Source organism: Sus scrofa, chromosome 14 (assembly GCF_000003025.6).
Source record: "Sus scrofa isolate TJ Tabasco breed Duroc chromosome 14, Sscrofa11.1, whole genome shotgun sequence".
Lineage (NCBI taxonomy): Eukaryota > Metazoa > Chordata > Mammalia > Artiodactyla > Suidae > Sus > Sus scrofa.
In genome coordinates this window covers 16,661,092-16,679,035 of record NC_010456.5, presented here as the reverse complement: position 1 = coordinate 16,679,035, position 17,944 = coordinate 16,661,092, and the positions used below count along the sequence as shown (strand labels likewise).

The 17,944-nt window shown below is 34.6% G+C and overlaps 2 protein-coding genes across 11 annotated transcripts in view; one reads left to right on the top strand and one right to left on the bottom strand.

Annotated features, from left to right (window-relative positions):
• The window catches only part of SAP30 (Sin3A associated protein 30), a 56,058-nt gene that overhangs the window by 2,915 nt on the left and 35,199 nt on the right, over nt 1-17,944 (top strand). For 7 of the 9 annotated variants that reach the window (XR_002338366.1, XR_002338363.1, XR_002338365.1 and 4 more), the window contains one exon: nt 273-371. Coding sequence is in view for 4 of the 9 variants with exons in the window: in XM_021072431.1 (XP_020928090.1) it covers nt 273-371 (99 nt within the window). In the remaining 5 variants the exon portion in view is untranslated. Of the gene's footprint in view, nt 1-272; nt 372-2,732; nt 4,202-17,944 lie in introns of those variants that run through there. The other 2 variants (XM_021072432.1, XM_021072435.1) reach the window with 2 other exon arrangements.
• Nucleotides 14,954-17,944, bottom strand: part of SCRG1 (stimulator of chondrogenesis 1) — a 43,491-nt gene continuing 40,500 nt past the window's right edge. Inside the window, exon 5 of one of the 2 annotated variants that reach the window (XM_021072436.1) lies at nt 14,954-17,852. In XM_021072436.1, the coding sequence (XP_020928095.1) occupies nt 17,798-17,852 (55 nt within the window). In that variant the 3' untranslated portion in view covers nt 14,954-17,797. The remainder of the gene's footprint in view (nt 17,853-17,944) is intronic. The other variant, XR_002338368.1, reaches the window with a different exon arrangement.

The following is a 17,944-nucleotide window of genomic DNA, read 5'->3' as shown; positions in this document are numbered from 1 at the left end:
TTGGAACCTGCATCCTCACACAGGATGGGTACTTAACCTGCTGAGCCACAACAGGAACTTGTCTAAGTTCTATTTTTTTTTTGCTGGCAGTCTTTACTATTTATCCCTCAAAAGATTGAAGTGTTTAATTTATTTGTGGTTTCGATTATATAAAAGGCCTTTTTAGTAACAGAATTAAGTTTTTATTGTGTTGAAATTGAAATATTATACATATCAAAGATAAGTTTTTAATCTGTTGTGTGAACTAATTGATATGTGTTAATTTTTTCTAGGTTGACTTATACCAATTACAAGTAAATACACTTAGGAGATACAAAAGACACTTCAAACTCCCAACCAGACCAGGACTTAATAAAGCACAGCTTGTCGAGGTATTTATGAGTTTTAAACCTACGAAAGAGCTTGTTCATACAAAAGGGTCGTTAAATGCTAATGACATTGTTAACATAGTGTATATAATAAATACATTTAGTTAGAACAAAGTTAATTAAAAGAAAAATCTATGGTGGAAAAATCTAGTTACCTAGAAATGTTTACATACTATTTAGGAAATTCCTTTATGTAATGATGACTCAATGGGTTGTGTGCCATTTTCTAGGCATCTTCTAATACTGACTTTTGGAAATATTGAGTGAGAGTTTTCTAATCCTCATTCTGGAAATCTGTTTATTTTAAAATTCTGTTTACTCGGTAAAATTGAACACCTAATTAAGGCATAATAAAATAATTAATAAGCTTCGATGTCTTTGTTAGAATTTATTTTTGAAGTTTTGATTGAAAAGGTTTTACAGATAAGCCCCTAAACAGTATTCTCATAATTTACTGATTTAACTATTTCGGAACTTGTCCTTGTTAATGTTAGTTAATTTTTTTTGAAGCATCCATATTTTTACCTCTAGAAGATGTGAAGATGCTTATCCAAGTTTGTACTTATAATTTCTTTGATATAGAACTTCTAGTCCTTTAATGAATTTTGAAAAGTTGAGTGTGTTTGTGTCCTCAGGAAATAATAGAGCCAAGAAATCTGCATCATATTAAGATGTTTATAGATTTCTATGTTTATACTTGGATCGTATTTTAAAATGTTTAAGCTACTTCACAGAATATAAAGGTAAATATGTAAATCAGTTTTTCTCATATTCAGCTTGAATTTAGTAATCCAACATTTTCTAAAACATGGATATTAAATAAGATAGAATAGAATGGTTCTTTGGCAGAATGGTTTTTAACGTTGATCCGATTTATTAACGTTTTAGCCAGAGTTTCTTTGGCAGAATGGTTTTTAACGCTGATCCGATTTATTAACGTTTTAGCCAGAGTTTCTTTTTTTTTCTTGCCTAGGCCACAAAAATCTAATTTTTCTTTAAATTCAGTTTGAAAGATCAAATCCTTTTTGGGTTGTATAGTACATTAGTATAACATAAATGTAGATATTATCTGTCATGATGAAACTGTATCAATATATATATAGATACTAATCAACTGGAGGTAATTCTGGGGACAAATAAGCTGATTATTTTCTTTCTTTCTTTTTTTTTTTTTGCTTTTTAGGGCCGCACCTGCAGCATATGGAGGTTCCCAGGCTAGAGGTCGAATCGGAGCTACAGCTGCTGGCCTATACCACAGCCACAGCAACGCCAGATCCAAGCCAAATCTGCAACCTACACCACAGCTCATGGCAACACCAGATCCTTAACCCACTGAGTGAGGCCAGGGATTGAACCTGCAGCCTCCTGGTCCCTAGTCAGATTCGTTTCCACTGAGCCACCGCGGGAACTCTGGAACTGATTATTTTAAATGTTGCATTGATTATTTTAAATTTATACATTTAAATGTAGAAATCAAACCTAAAAGTTTTTGATAATCTAATCTTCTTTTTAAAAAATTATATTACTTCTAGAACTGTGTTCTTTTTTAGAAATGAGAAATCCAAATATCCATGAGTATTATAGCTTAGTCAGAAATGCAGATAATTATAAATGCCTCCAGTTGAGTGCCTGTTTTCTTTAAGTCTCTTAATTATCTTTTTAAGAAGTTTTATCTTCTAGAATCTAAATATGCATATTAGTGCTCCAGTTTAGTCTATTATACTTCTCTTGGTGGTTGCAGCGCACATGTTAACATTAGCACAATGAAAAGGCAGGCAATATGGTAGATGTCGCTCTTTCCTTTCTCATTTTCCATCCGTAATTTTTATTCAGAAAAATTTTCAGGGAACCTCAACAAAGAATACTACCAATGAATGAATGAATATAAGTTGTAGTAAATATATTTGTAAGGTAATAACAGTTTATATTTATAGTACCAAAACTTTTTCAACTTGATATTTATACTTTTTCCATAAGTAGAGACTAAACCATTACATGATGCATGTGGACTCTTACATTTCTGTTTTATTTCATTGATATTTTACACTTAAAAGTAAAAATACTTAATTCCTAATCTAGATCTCAGCTATAAAATTTAAAATAAGTAAAGGAAATATGCATTCTAATTAATATATAGTTAATTCAATGGGCCAAGAGATCCTTTGGAATCACACTATCTCTTGTTCATAACATCTTAGTCTTAATGCTTTTTGTCCTGTTGGTATTTTGCTAAATACAGTTTATTTTTAAAAAGGAATAGCTTTTATCATCACATAACACTTTTTTTATGACACTTTTTTACCTAGTTTATAAAATCTGTTAATATCTATAATTTAATTTCCTCAATTTTTTTTTTCTTTATAGATAGTTGGTTGCCACTTTAGGTCTATTCCAGTGAATGAAAAAGACACCTTAACATATTTCATCTACTCAGTGAAGAATGACAAGAACAAATCAGATCTCAAGGTTGATAGTGGTGTTCACTAGGAGAGATGGAATTGAGACTAAGACTTGGATGTTCAGATGTTAAGACTGCTTATTGTTTTTTCACGTGTAGAAATGTTCCTTGTGTATTTTTTCTAAAGAGGATTTTCTCTGGTTTTATTTTCTTTGTTTCTGACTCAAATAATTAGTTGGAAACTCATGTAAAATGAGCTTTCCTACATTAAAAAATATTTTAAATAAAGGTTATTACTATTATAGTTGCTTCAGTGTATTTATTTTGTGAAACTTGATTTTTATTTTAAATTGACTTTTAGGGACCAGTATTAATTGAGATTTTAATAAGAAGATCATTTTGTTAACTTTTTTCTTTTTTTTTTTTTAATTGAGAAACTTAACATAGAAGTAACAGATGTAGCACATTTGCTTTCTCTGGGGTGATCTGATTTGGAAATACGAATATCCTAAACAGTAATATTTTTTTAAAGTGCTTTTTAGAAAAATAGATTTCCATTGGGATGAAATTTTTATTTCCTTTTATTATCATTATTACTTGATGAAACATCAAGAAGAACAAATAGTTTAACACCTACCTCCTTCCAAAGAAGACTTAATGTGTCAGCAAAGATAAACACAGGGCTGAAAGTTGAAATATGAACATGGAAATAAATAGTTCATCATTTCTTTATTTATAGGAAACGTATTTATATGGCTGAAATATAGAAGGAACCTCTGCACTGCCCTTTAATTTTTAATCATGTTCTGTATTGTTTACATTGCAAATTAAATATGATAAATTTGAGAGATGTAGAAATGTAACAAGATCTTTAAATTTTAATCATACATAGCTCTGACCTGATTTCTATTTTATTTCCTTTTTATATTTCCTTTTCTATCAGTTTTCTCTTAAATATTTTTAACCTCTGCTTTTCATAAGATTGTATTATTTAGCCAAGATCTTCCAGTTAGAAGTGAAAATTTATAGCTTGTGGCATCAGAACAAAATAATAGCTTCAGTAAAGTGTTCTGAGATTGTGGTGCAGATTTTAGGATGGAAATGGGTGTGAGACCATTAATGTGGCTCAGGATATCTCAAGGTTGACATTGGTCCTGATAATTCTTTATTGTGGGAGGTTTGTAGGCTTGGCAGCATCACTGTAGTCCACACACTAGTGCCTATAGAACTCCAAAGATGATAACCCAAAATATCTCTAGACATTGTCAGATGTCCCTGGGGGAATAAAATCACCCTTGATTGTGAACCACTATGTAGTTGATTGGGTACCACTATGTAGCTGAATTTAAAGAATGTACTGCTTCTATAGAAAATGAGTCTGTATTTTTAAGTGTTCTGAGTGTATTGACTGCTATAAAATACGTTGAACGGTAAAGCTACTGGTCTTTGTCTTGCTGTGATCATTTAAAGATTTACTTCTTTATTGGTGAGCAGAGGCTGTAATAATTGGTTTTACAGAAACCTCTCATTTCCAGTAATCCAGACATTGCCATGAGAAGATTTTTCTTAGCTATGTAGAAATGAACCACATAGCTACAAGATATGGTAGTTTATTTGAAGAAAGTGTTATATATTTTATATTTTTCACCTATAGCTATAAAGACTTAGTTTTTAAATAAAAACTTACCTGTATAAAAACACAGTCCATTGTTGTGAAAAAAGCTTTACGTTTTTGCTGACATTAAAATGTTTATGAATATAAATAACCTTTGACTACCAATGTTTCATATAATTAATTTTTTTTGCATAAAATGTACAAAAAGTGAAAGAATAAGAGTTCTCAGTGTTGATTATCCAATGAGATTCAATCCTTGTTAGAGCAGTTTAAATATGAAAAATTAAGAACTTGAGATCGTCTTAAGATGAGAGATGAGCCAAAGATGAGATTCAAGAAGCTGCAATGTAAAAGTTTTAAACAAAATTTTTATTTCTTTGCTATTGGGTTTTAAAAATTCACTGTGGTGCAGTGAGTTAAGAATCTGACCGCAGTGGCTCTGGTCGCTGTGATGGCATGGATTCGATCCCCATCCTGGAGCAGTGGGTTAAAGGATCCGGTGTTGCCATAGCTGCAGCATAGTTGGGCAGCTGCAGCTCAGATTCAGTCCCTGGCCTAGGAACTTCCACATGGCTGCAGGTGTGGCCATAAAATTTTTTATTTAAATTATGAATTCACTAGAAATCTTTTTACTTGTCTATATCAACAAGAAAAAGTAAATGGAAATTCATATCTCTGTAAGGATATGGGTTTTAATGTTAGAACGTGAGGGAAAGAATCCAAATTTGACTGCAGGTAGAATATGCAGCAGGAGCTCAAGAAAGAAGTAAGCGATTTGGTAGCTACCTTTTACTGAATAATTTAGGAAAAGGCTTAAAATTAATGCCTGAAATATATTTCTTTAAGAAAATAATAAGCTCTATATTATTCCCACATAAAGTTTTTTTAATTGGGGGAAATGTACATAATATACAATTAACCACTTTAAAGTGTACAATTTGGTTGTATTTAGTGTATTTGCAATGTTGTGCAACCATCAGTTCTATTTTAAAAACTTTTTCATCACTATAGAAACACCTATAAATAGTCATTGCCATTCCACCTCCCCCATCCCCCAATAATCTCTAATCTGCTTCCTATAGCTATGTATTTACCTATAATAGATAATGTCAGATAAAGGGAATCATACAATGTATGTCTTTTTGTGTCTGGATCTTTCTTAGTCTAATGTTTTCAAGGTTTATTGAAATTGCAGCATGTGTATGCTTTGCTCTTTTTTATGGCTGAATAACATTCCATTGTGTGTATCGCAGTATGTTTTTCTGTTCATCCACTGATGGGACATTTGGACTTCCACCTTTGGCAATTATGAATGATGCAGCTATAAACATTCATGTGCAAGTTCCTGTGTGGACATGTTTTCATTTCTCTTGCATATGTATCTAGGAGTGGAGTTGATGAGTCACATGGTAGTTCTATAATGTTTTGAGGAACCTCCAGACTTTGCCATAGTGGCTGTATGACTTTATATTCCCAAATGTACAAGGATTTTTATTTCTCCAAATCGCTAATGCTTGTATTTCCTTTTTGTTTTGTTTTTCTTTTTTTCATTAAGGCCATCCAACTGGGTGTGAAGTGGTATCTCAATGTGCTTTTAATTTGCATTTCTTTTCAAGTCCTTTGTTCATTTTAAAATTGGGTGGGTTTTGTTTTGTTTTGTTTTGTTTTTTAGGGCCACACCCATGGCACATGGAAGTTCCCAGGCTAGGGGTCAAGTCAGAGCTGCAGCTGCCAGCCTACACAACAACCACAGCAATGCCAAGTCTAAACCTCATCTGTGACCTACACCGCAGCTCATGGCAACTCGGGATCCTTAAGCCACTGAATGGACGAATCCTCATGAATACTAGTCAGGTTCGTTACCACTGAGCCACAAAAGGAACTCCAAAATTGAATGGTTTTTTGTTATTATTGAGTTGTAGGAGTTCATTATTCTGGATGCTAATTCCATAGCCAATATATGATTTACAAATATTTCTTCCGTCATGTGGATTGCCTTTTTACATCTTTGATAATGTCCTTTGATGCATATATGTTTCCATTTTTATTTAGAATAATATTTTTCTTTTGTTGCTCATCCTTTTGGTGTCAAGTCTAAGAATCCACTGCCAAATCAAAGGTTATAAAGACTAACACCTGTTTTTTTTTCCCTAGGAATTTTATGGTTGTTAGCTTTAAGTTTAGGTCATTGACCATGCTGAGTCCATTTTGTATATGGGGTAAGGTAGAGTTCCAGCTTCAGTTTTTTTAATGTGCACAATTTGTTGAAAAGACTATTCTTTCTCCAGTGAATGGTCTTGGCATCCTTGTCAAAAATCAAAATTAATTTGCCGTAGATGGTTTGGGTTTATTTCTATATTCACAATTCTATTCCTTTGGTCTATATTTCTATTACACCAGTACTATTTTTCCCATTTCTGCAAAAAATGACCATTAGAATTTTGACGAAGATTTTACTGAATCTATCACTTGACAATTGCCATCCTAAAAATGTTAAGTATTTCAATCCATAAACATGGAGTGTTGTTCCATTAATTTAATGTCTTCTTTCATTTCTTTCTGTAATGTTTTGTGGTTTCCAGTGTACAAGTGGAATACATTTATTCATGATACTTTATTGGTTAAATCTATTCATGATACTTTATTCTCTTTGATGCTATTATAAATGGGATTGTTTTCTTCACTTCTTTTTCAGATTGTTCCTTAATGGTGTATAGAAAAGTAATTTGTGTGTGTTGACCCTGCAACTCTGCTTAATTCATTTCTTAGCTCTAGTAGTATTTTGTGGATTTTATGAGATTTTCTATATGTAGGATCATGTTATCCTTAAATAGAGGTAACTTCTTGCTTTTTGTTTGTTCGTTTTTTGTCTTTTTAGGGACACACCCATGGCATATGGAAGTTCTCAGGCTAGGGGTCGAATCAGAGCTGCAGCTGCCGACCTACACCACAGCCGCAGCAATGGTGGGTCCCTAACCCACTGAGCCAGGCCAGGAATCTAACCACATCCTCATGAATACTAGTCAGGTTCGTTACTGCTGAGCCACTCCCTCTCTTATAATACATTTAATTTTTTTTTTTTTTTTTTTTTTTGTCTTTTTGCCATTTCTTGGGCCACTCCTGCGGCATATGGAAGTTCCCAGGCTAGGGGTCTAATCAGAGCTGAAGCTGCTGGCCTACACCAGGGCCACAGCAACGCGGGATCCGAGCCGCATCTGCAACCTACACCACAGCTCACAGCAACACCGGATCGTTAACCCACTGAGCAAGGGCAGGGATCGAACCCACAACCTCATGGTTCCTAGTCGGATTCGTTACCAATGCGCCACGACGGGAACTCCCACATTCAATTTCTATAGGGTTGGTAGTAATGTCCCTACTTTTCTTTGTAATTTTAATTATATGTGCCTTCTCTCTCGCTCTCTTTTTAGTAGTCTAGCTAAAGATTTGTCAATTTTGTTGATATTTTATTTAGTTTCATTGATTCTCTGGCTTTTCTATTCTCTATTTCATTTATTTCTACTCTAAACTTCATCATTTTCTTTCTCCCACTGACTTTGGAGTAAGTTTGCTCTTCTTTGTCTAGTCTCTTAAGGTGTGAAGTTCAGTTGTTGATTTGAGATCTTTCTTCTTTATTAATGTGTATGTTTGCAGCTATAAATTACCCTCTAAGTACTTCTTTTGCTAATTTCCATAATTTTTGGTATGTTTATTCTTGTTTTGATTCATCTCAAAGTATTTTCCAATTTCCCTCATTATTCCTTCTTTAACTTATTGGTTGCTGCATTGTTTAATTTCCACATATTTATGGATTTTTCTATTTTTCTTCTGTCATTGATTTCTAGCTTCATTCCATTATGGTTAGAGAAGATAATTTGTGTGATTTCAATTTTTTTAATTCATGGAAAATTGTTTTATAGGCTAACATATACTATATACTGAAGAATGTTCCATGTGCACTAGAGAAAAATGTGTATTCTATCATTGGGTGGATGGTTCTGTATATGTCTGTTAGGTATAGTTGGTTTAGAATATTGTTCAAATCCTCTATTTCCTTTTTAATCTTTTGTCTAGATATTTATCCATTACTTAAAGTATTGAGGTGTCCAAATATTATTATAGAACTATCTATTTATCTTTTCAGGTTTCCTTTCATGTTTTTTTCCCTGGTTTTATTATTTGGTACATATATGTTTATAATTTTTACATCTTCTAGTGCGTTCGCCCTTTTAAACAATATAACAAGAGATAAACAAGGTTATCTCTTGTAACAGCTTCTTAATTTAAAATCTGTATTATCTGATGTTGGTATAGCCACCCTCTCTTGGCTGCTATCTGCATGGATTTACAAAGTTTTTTGTTTTTTTGTTTTTTTTTTTTTTTACTTTTTAGGGTAGCACCTGCAGCATATGGAGGTTCCCAGGCTAGGGGTCTAATCGGAACTACAGCTGCTGGCCTACACCACAGCTCATGGCAATGCCACATCCTTAACCCACTGAATGAGGCCAGGGATCGAACCCACAACATCATGGTTCCTAGTTGGATTGGTTTCCACTGCACCATGACAGGAACTCCAGATTTACAAAGTTTTGATAGCAAAATTCAGACTATGATCTAGGCAAGTGATAGTGGTTCAAACATAAATTTTTGTCATTTTATTGCCTATTTATGTAACAGCAGTTTTAAATTCAAGAAATATATGTATACATATATTTTTAAGTAGGTGTACTGTTTATTATAGAGTTCATTCCTTTTGAATTATGAAATTTGTATTTCTTTGTAGAAAAAAATTGATACTGTAAACTTCAGTTTATTATATTCATGTCCCAGTTGCATTTATAGTCTACATTGTCAATGATAGTCCTCAAATAATAATCATTAATTAACCATAGTAATCACTAACCGTATATGTGTATATGTGTGTGTTTATGTATATGTGTGTATTCCCTTTAATGTCTATTCAAGTAGACATGAAGTCAGTTTTATACCCATAATACTCAGCAGGTTTATTTTTTGATTCTTAAAACTCTGGAAATAATAACAAGTACTTTTTTTGTTGATAATTTACTACAGTTTTTGTGTATGTGTGTCAATTAGTGTTTTTTTTTTTTATTGAAGTATAGGTGATTTACAATGTTGTGTTAATTTCTTCTGTATAGCAAAGTGAGTCTGTTTTTCATATTGTTTTCTATCATGGTTTATCACAGGATACTGAATACAGTTCCCTGCACTATACAGTAGGACTTTGTTGTTTATCCATCCTATATATACTAGTTTGGATCTGCTAATCCCAAACTCCCAAGCCCCCCCATCCCCTCCCCCTCCTTGGTAATCACAAGTTTCTTCTTTACATCTGTTAGTCTATTTCTGTTTCATAGATAGGTTCATTTGTATTGTATTTTAGATTTCACATGTAAGTGCTATTATTGTATTTCTCTTTCTGACTTCACTTAGTATGATAATCTTTAGGTCCATCCATATTGCTGCAAATGGCATTATTTTATTCTTTTTTATGGCCAAGTAGTATTCCATTGTATATATGTACCACATCTTCTTTATCTATTCAACAACATTTTTGAATAAAATAAACAACATTTAGGTTGTTTCCATATCTTGGCTATTATAAATAGTGCTGCTTTGAATATAGGAGCACATGTATCTTTTCAAATTAGAGTTTTCTCCAGATATATGGGTGTCCAGGAGAGGGATTGCAGGATCATATAGTAACTCTATTTTATTTATTTATATATATATATATTTATTTATTCATCTTTCTGTCTTTTCTAGGGCCGCACTTGTGGCATGTGGAGGTTCCCAGGCTAGGGGTCTAATCGGAGCTGTAGCTGCTGGTCTATGCCAGAGCCACAGGAACACCAGATCCGAGCCACGTCTGCAACCTACACCACAGCTCACAGTAACGCCAGATCATTAACCCACTGAGCAAGGCCAGGGATCGAACCCGCAACCTCATGGTTCTTGGTTGGATTTGTTAACCACTGAACCATGATGGGAACTCCTATTTTTTGTTTTTAAAGGAAACACCATACTGCTGCTTTCCATAGTGGCTGCACTAATTTGCATTCCCACCAACAATGTAAGAGAGTTCCCTTTTCTCCATACCCTCTCCAAAATTTATTATTTGCAGACTTTTTTAATGATGGCCATTCTGACTGGTGTGAGGTGGTAGTACTTCATTTTAGTTTTGATTTGCATTTCTCTAGCAGTTAGTGATGTTGATCATTTTTTCCACATGCCTATTGGCTATCTGTATGTCTTCTTTGGAGAAATGTCTTCTGCTCATTTTTTTGATTAGGTTGTTTGTTTTTTGTTGTTGAGTTGTAGGAGCTGCTTGTATATTTTGGAAACAAAATCCTTGTTAGTAACATCATTTGAAAATATTTTCTTCAGGTCCATAGGTTGTCTTTTCATTTTTTTATGGTGTCCTTTGCTGTGCAAAAGCTTATAATTTTGGCTAGGTCCCATTTTTTAATTTTTACTTTTATTTCTATTTCTTAGGTAGGGAGACCTACCTAAGAAAACATTGGTATGATTTATGTCATAGGATGTTCTCTTCTAGTAGTTGCATGGTGTTCTGTCTTATATTTAAGTCTTTAAGCCATTTTGAGTTTATTTTTTGTCTATGGTGTGAGGGTGTGTTCTAACTTCCTTGATTTACATGTGGCTGTCCAACTTTCCCAATACCACTTGCTGACAAGACTGTCTTTTCCCCATTGTATAGTCTTACCTCCTTTGTTGAAGATTAACTATTCATAAGTGTGGGAATTTATTTCTGGAGTCTGTTCTGTTCCAGTGATCTGTATGTCTGTTTTGTGCCAATACCATGATGTTTTGATTACTGTGGCTTTATAGTTCTGTCTGAGGTCTGGGAGGATTATGCCTCCTGTTTTGTTCTTTTTCCTAAGGATTTCTTTGGCAATTCTGGGTCTTTTATGGTTCCGTATAAATTTTAAGATTATTTGTTCTAGTTCTATGAAAACTATTATGAGTAATTTTTTTTAGGTCCGCATATGAAGCATATGGAAGTTCCCAAGCTAGGGGTCGAATCAGAGCTGCAACTGCCGACATATGCCACAGCCACAGCAACACAGGATCTGAACTGTGTCAGCGAACTGTATATACCACAGCTAATGGCAATGCCGGGTCCTTAACCCACTAAGTGAAGCCAGAGATCAAAACCACACCCTCATGGATACTAGTGGGTTTCATTTCCTCTGAGCCACAATGGGAACTCCTGTTATGGGTAATTTGATAGAGATTTATTAAATCTGTAGCTTGCTTTGGGTAGTATGTCCATTTTACTAATTAATTCTTCCAAACGTAGAGTATGGGATAGCTTTCCATCTCTTTGAACCATCTTCTGTTTCTTTTATTTATGTTTTGTAGTTCTCAGCATACAAAAGCCTTTTACTTCCTTGGTGAGGATTATTTCTAAGTATTTTATTTTATTGATGCAATTTTAAAAGGAATTGTTTGTTTACACTCCCTTTCTGATAGTTCATTGTTAGTGTCAAGAAATGCAATCAGTTTCTGTTTGTTTTAGTCTTGTATCCTGCTACCTTGCTGAATTCATTTATCAGTTCTAGCAGTTTTTGTGTGGAGTCTTTAGGGTTGTCTATATTTAGTTTCACGTCATCTGCAAAAAGTGACAGTTTTACCTCTTCCCTACCAATTTGATTCCCCTTTATTTCTTTTTCTTGTCTGGTTGCTGTGGCTAGGACTTCCATCATTATATTGAAGAGAAGTGGTGAGAGTGGGCATGCTTGTCTTGTTCCAGATTTTAGCAGTAAGGCCTTCAGCTTTTCACTGTTGAGTATTATATGTGCCGTGGGTTTGATATTGAGTTATGGCTTTGGACCCATTCTGGTAGAGTTTTTATCATGAATGAACATTGAATTTTATCAAATTCTTTTTCTGCATCTATTGAGATGAGCATGTGGTTTTTGTCTTTTGTTGATATAGTGTTATCACACTGATTGATTTGTGTATGTTTGAACCAACCCTAGATAAATCCAACTTTGTCAGGTGTATGAATTTTTTGTGTGTTATTACATTTGGTTTGCCACATATTTTGTTGAGAATTTTTGCATCTGTATTCACCAATGATGTTGGCCTGTAATTTTCTTTTTTGATAGTGTCTTTGTCTGGTTTTGGTATTAGGGTGATGATGGCTTCATAGAATGTCTTTGGGAGTGTTCCTTCCTCTTCAACTTTTGAAAGAGTTTAGAAGCTTTAGTACAAATTTTTTGTATGTTTCATAGAATTCACTTATGAAACCATCTGACCCTGGACTCTTGTTCGTAAGGAGCTTTTTTTTCTTCCTTTTTTGTTTTAATTACAGATTCTATTTCACTTCTAGTGATTGGTCTGTTTAAGTTATCTATTTCTTGTTGATTCAGTTTTCATGGGCTGTGTGTTACTAGAAATTTGTCCAGTTCTCCTAGGTTTTTGGATTTCTTGTCATATACTATAGGTTTTTATTTGTAAAATTCTTAGAGTTTAATGGCTACATATGATGCCATGCATTTCTCTATATGTGTACTACTATATAAAGGTGAGCACATTTTGGTAATAGCATTCTATTGAAGTAAATTGAAGAAGCTAATTTAATGTCAATCTACTATTCTTCTCTAATAGTGTTTCTCTTCAATTTTTTGAGAGAAAAGTTTAGGTTTGGGCTGTTACTGCAATATGACTTAGAAATATATGAATTTGATCAATTTTTCCCTTTGGGAAAATTCTTTCAAAGCTCATAGTGTTTTATCGATAAGATTATTTACATTTTAAAAACACCCATCATAATACTTTGAAAAAAACAATTTATTATTGAAAGAACTTGTGTACCTGTGGGCAATTATAAGGAAGTTGAAGTTGCAGAATGAAATGTAAATGTACTTATCTGTCCTTTTCTTCCTCTAAGAGTTGTTACTCATTTTTTGGTTATCCATGTTGCTTCCAATTCTCTAATAATCCTTCAGGATTAATACCTAATCCCAGCAGACAAAAATATTCAAGAAGTCCCAATGGATTATGATGAGGAAAAGAAAACAATTTTTGTTTGTTTGTTTGTTTTGTTAGGTGCAGCATATGGAAGTTCCCACGCTAGGGGTCCAATCAGAGCTACAGCTGCTGATATAGCCACAGCAATGGAGGATCTGAGCTGCATCTGCAACCTACACCACAGCTCATGGGCAACTCCAGATCCTTAACCCACTGAGCAAGGCCAGGGATCTAACCCATATCCTCATGGATACTGGTTGGGTTTGTAACCCACTAAGCCACAGCGGGAATTCCAGAACATTTTTATTAAGAAGAGATGAGCTATTAGTAAATATTACTGTCAACAGTATACTTAGCACTGTGGAATCCATAGTAGGAATAAGAGTATAGAAAGATAAAAATATAGAATAAGCATTACAGTCATATGTCCCCTACAAGTAAGTTTGCTTTTCTAGGCAGGAAATAGGGGATTCACATTGTGGCTCAGTGGTAACAAACCCAGCTAGTATCCACGAGGACGCAAGTTCAATCCCTGGCCCTACTCAATGGGTTAAGGATCCTGCGTTACCGTGAGCTGTGGTATAGGTCACAGATGCGGTTCTGATCTGGCGATTGCTGTGGCATAGGCTGGGAGCTGCAGCTCGAATTGGACTCCTAGCCTGGGAACTTCCATATGCCGCAGGTGTGGCCCTAAATCAAAATAAATAAATAAATAAAAATAAGTAGATTAAATGAAACTATTAAATAATTCAGTGGTTAAGATTCTAGATGCTAGAGGAAGACTGGCCATGTTAAAAACTTGACTCTGCTGCTGTGATGATGTAACTGTAGATGAGCTACTTAATCTCCAAGGCTTGGCATTTGTGTCCAGACAGCAGGGATGGTAGTACTTACCTCATTCGGTTGAATGACAGTGTTTAGAACAGTAGTACATTTTTAATAAAAGCTTAGTTGTAGTTGTCTTTTCTTATAGCTAAAAGAAATTGAAAAAGAATCTATTCAATTAAATAATTGAACCAAGTGTTTGCTTTTAAAAATACATTGACCAAGTTGGAAAAAGTTGCATAAGGTAAGTTGTGTGAACATTCATGCTTTTACATTTATTTGGTAATATGAAAAAGAATCTGTGCTTCTAGGATGCATTCATTTCTAAAAGAATGTAGTAATAATTTGACATTTACAAGTTATTTCTAGAAAGGAGAAATACGATGAAGAATAATCATAATCTATAAAATTCCATTTATTAAGTATTTAGCTTTTTTCCAAATACTATTTTTCTCATCAGGTTTTGATTGCAGTTAATAAAGGAATACTTACTAAAAAACCATTGTTGAATTGCTTTTTTTCTTCCCTCAAAGAGAGTCTATACCAAGTAGAAAATGGTACAGATTTTACTGATGTTGTTCTTTATTTATCTTTGCTATGCACTGTTCCAGAAATGATATAAGACTTCTGTTGTTGGGTTAGTTTGATTTTAATACCTGTCAATTCAGTGAAGGAAAAAATCTCAACCAAGTCACATCCTATATTGATAAAATAATGTATTTGAGTTGCTTTTTTTTTTTAACAATTCCACTTCATGCATTTTTGTAAAGGTCATAGTATTTGAAGACATCTTTTTTTTTTTCCCATTGTACAGCAAGGGAATCAAGTTATCCTTACATGTATACATTACAATTACATTTTTCCCCACCCTTTGTTCTGTTGCAATATGAGTATCTAGACAAAGTTCTCAATGCTATTCATCAGGATCTCCTTGTAAATCTATTCTAAGTTGTGTCTGATAAGCCCAAGCTCCCGATCCCTCTCACTCCCTCCCCCTCCCATCAGGCAGCCACAAGTCTTTTTTCCAAGTCTGTGATTTTCTTTTCTGAGGAGATGTTCATTTGTGCTGGATATTAGATTCCAGTTATAAGTGATATCATATGGTATTTGTCTTTGTCTTTCTGGCTCATTTCACTCAGTATGAGATTCTCTAGTTCCATCCATGTTGCTGCAAATGGCATGATGTCATTCTTTTTTATGGCTGAGTAGTATTCCATTGTGTATATGTACCACATCTTCCAAGTCCAATCATCTGTCGATGGACATTTGGGTTGTTTCCATGTCCTGGCTATTGTGAATAGTGCTGCAATGAACATGCAGGCAAATGTGTCTCTTTTAAGTAGAGTTTTGTCCGGGTAGATGCCCAAGAGTGGGATTGTGGGGTCATATGGAAGTTCTATGTATAGATTTCTAAGGTATCTCCAAACTGTTCTCCATAGTGGCTGTACCAGTGTACATTCCCACCAGCAGTGCAGGAGGGTTCCCTTTTCTCCACACCCCCTCCAGCACTTGTTATGAAAACATCTTTTGACTTGTGTTTGCAGATTTTATTTTTAAAAATTTTATCAATTTTTTATGGCTGCATCCGTAGCGTATAGAAGTTCCTGGGCCAGCAATTGATTCTGAGCTGCAACTGCGACCTACGCTACAGCTACAGCAATGCTGGATCCTTTAACCCACTACACCAGGTTGATGATTGTACCCTCACCTCCACAGCGACCTGATCCCCTGCAGTCAGGTTTTCAATCCACTGAGCCACAGCAGGATTTGTAGATTTTAAGAGGAAATTAATTCTAACTCAAAATTGTTTTGTTCAGTCCGGTAACACCTACTGAACACTGAATAGATACCAGATACTATTCTGGGTGTGGCCTTTAGAAATAGATCAGGGACCTCTGAGGATAGATTTTGATTAAATGATGCCACTTTAACCTGCAAAATGGTCACCTCCTACATTTACTATACACATGCTTCTCAAATGTTCCCCCACAGCAGTACTTTGCATAGCACCCTACACTTCTTCTTTGCAGCAACAGGCTTCACATTTACAAATATTTGTAATGATTACACTTGTTAGAATACATGTTCCAAGGAGAGAAGTCCATCTTATTTATTATCCCTCATCAAATCTTAGTAATAGCTGACACTTAGCAAATCAATAAATTTTTATAGCATGAAGGAATTTCTGAAATTACTTCTGCTGGCCACTAGTCACGCATACCTCCTAAGGAATGGGACATAGTCCAGAACTGCCTCTAACAACCAGAAAATATCTTTGAAAGCATCTGTTTCATTTACCTTTAAACTTCATGTGTTTTTAATTTTTACCTATTACATGTTTCTTTTAATATGTGTTTTGTTATTCCCAGGAAAAATGGACACATCAGGACACATTCCCAAAACTATGTATGTAGCATAGTTTTCAGGATACAGCTATGTGTGTGTGAGTGTCTTGGAACTGGAAATCTGTTCAAAGTCTGTCTTGATTTTTAGCAAGTACTTTAAACTTGAGTGAGCATCTGAAAAATGGGTTTACGAATACTAACCTCAGAGTTCCCATTGAGGCTCAGTGGGTTAAGAAGTTGACATAGTGTTCATGAGAATGCAGCTTCGATCCCTGGCCTCGATCAGTGGGTTAAGGATCCAGCATTGCCACAGGCTATGGCATAGGTTGCCAATTCGGCCCAGATCTGGTGTTGCCATGGCTGTAGGCTGGCAGCTGCAGCTCCAGCTCAACCCCTAGCTGGGAAACTTTCATACATCACAGGTGTGGCCATTAAAAAAAGAAAGAACACAACCTCAAAGGTTTTGTTGTTTTTTTAAGCCAGCAAAATGCAAATGTGCTTATAGTACTTGGCAAACATAATATATACTCAAATAGTGGCTCTCTTTTCCCCTCTTACTAGAAAACTTCTAATTTCCTTTCCAAGAACCTCAATTTATATATGGATTCTTTAAGTATGCATGGTCAGTAACTGTCACTTAAGAACTGAAATTAGGAAGTTCCCACTGTGGCACAGTGGGTTAAGAATCCTACTGCAGTGGCTCAGGTTTCTGTGGAGGTACAGATTCAATTCCCAGCCCAGCACAGTGGGTTAAAGGATTGAGGTCACAGTTGTGGCTCATATTCAGTCCCTGGCCAGGGAACTTCCATATGCTGTAAGTGTGGCCATTAAAGAAAATAACCGAAGGTATGTTCCACCTTTGAGCCACGGTTATGGCTCTTCATGTGGGGGACAGAATTCTTTTCCTGACCACAGTGAACACCTTGTAGATGAAATTTTCTTTTTTTTAATAAATTTTTTTAAATTTATTTTTTCTGCTGTACAGCATGGGGACCAAGTTCCACATACATGTATACATTTTTTTCCTCCCATCAAAATTTTCTAGTAAAAAAAAAATCTAAAGTGTTCCAGAGGCAAGTTAAGTTGAATTTTTATTACTACTTATTTAACACAAATTTATAGAATCTGTGCTTTATTGGACTCCATAGAAACCAGCAATAGAATTACACTGTTAGAGTGCAGTTTGTGGGGAATTAGGGATGGTGCTGTCTGGAATACAGGAAGATTCTCAGTGATTGTTGCAAGGAATCACAAACGAGATCTTTGGTCCAAAGAAGACATCTCTGAAAGAAAGTAGAATATGAATTAAATCCAGCTGTATGTTGAGATATATGTTAGTTTTTTCTGGGTGAAAAACGGACAGTAATTTCCAGGA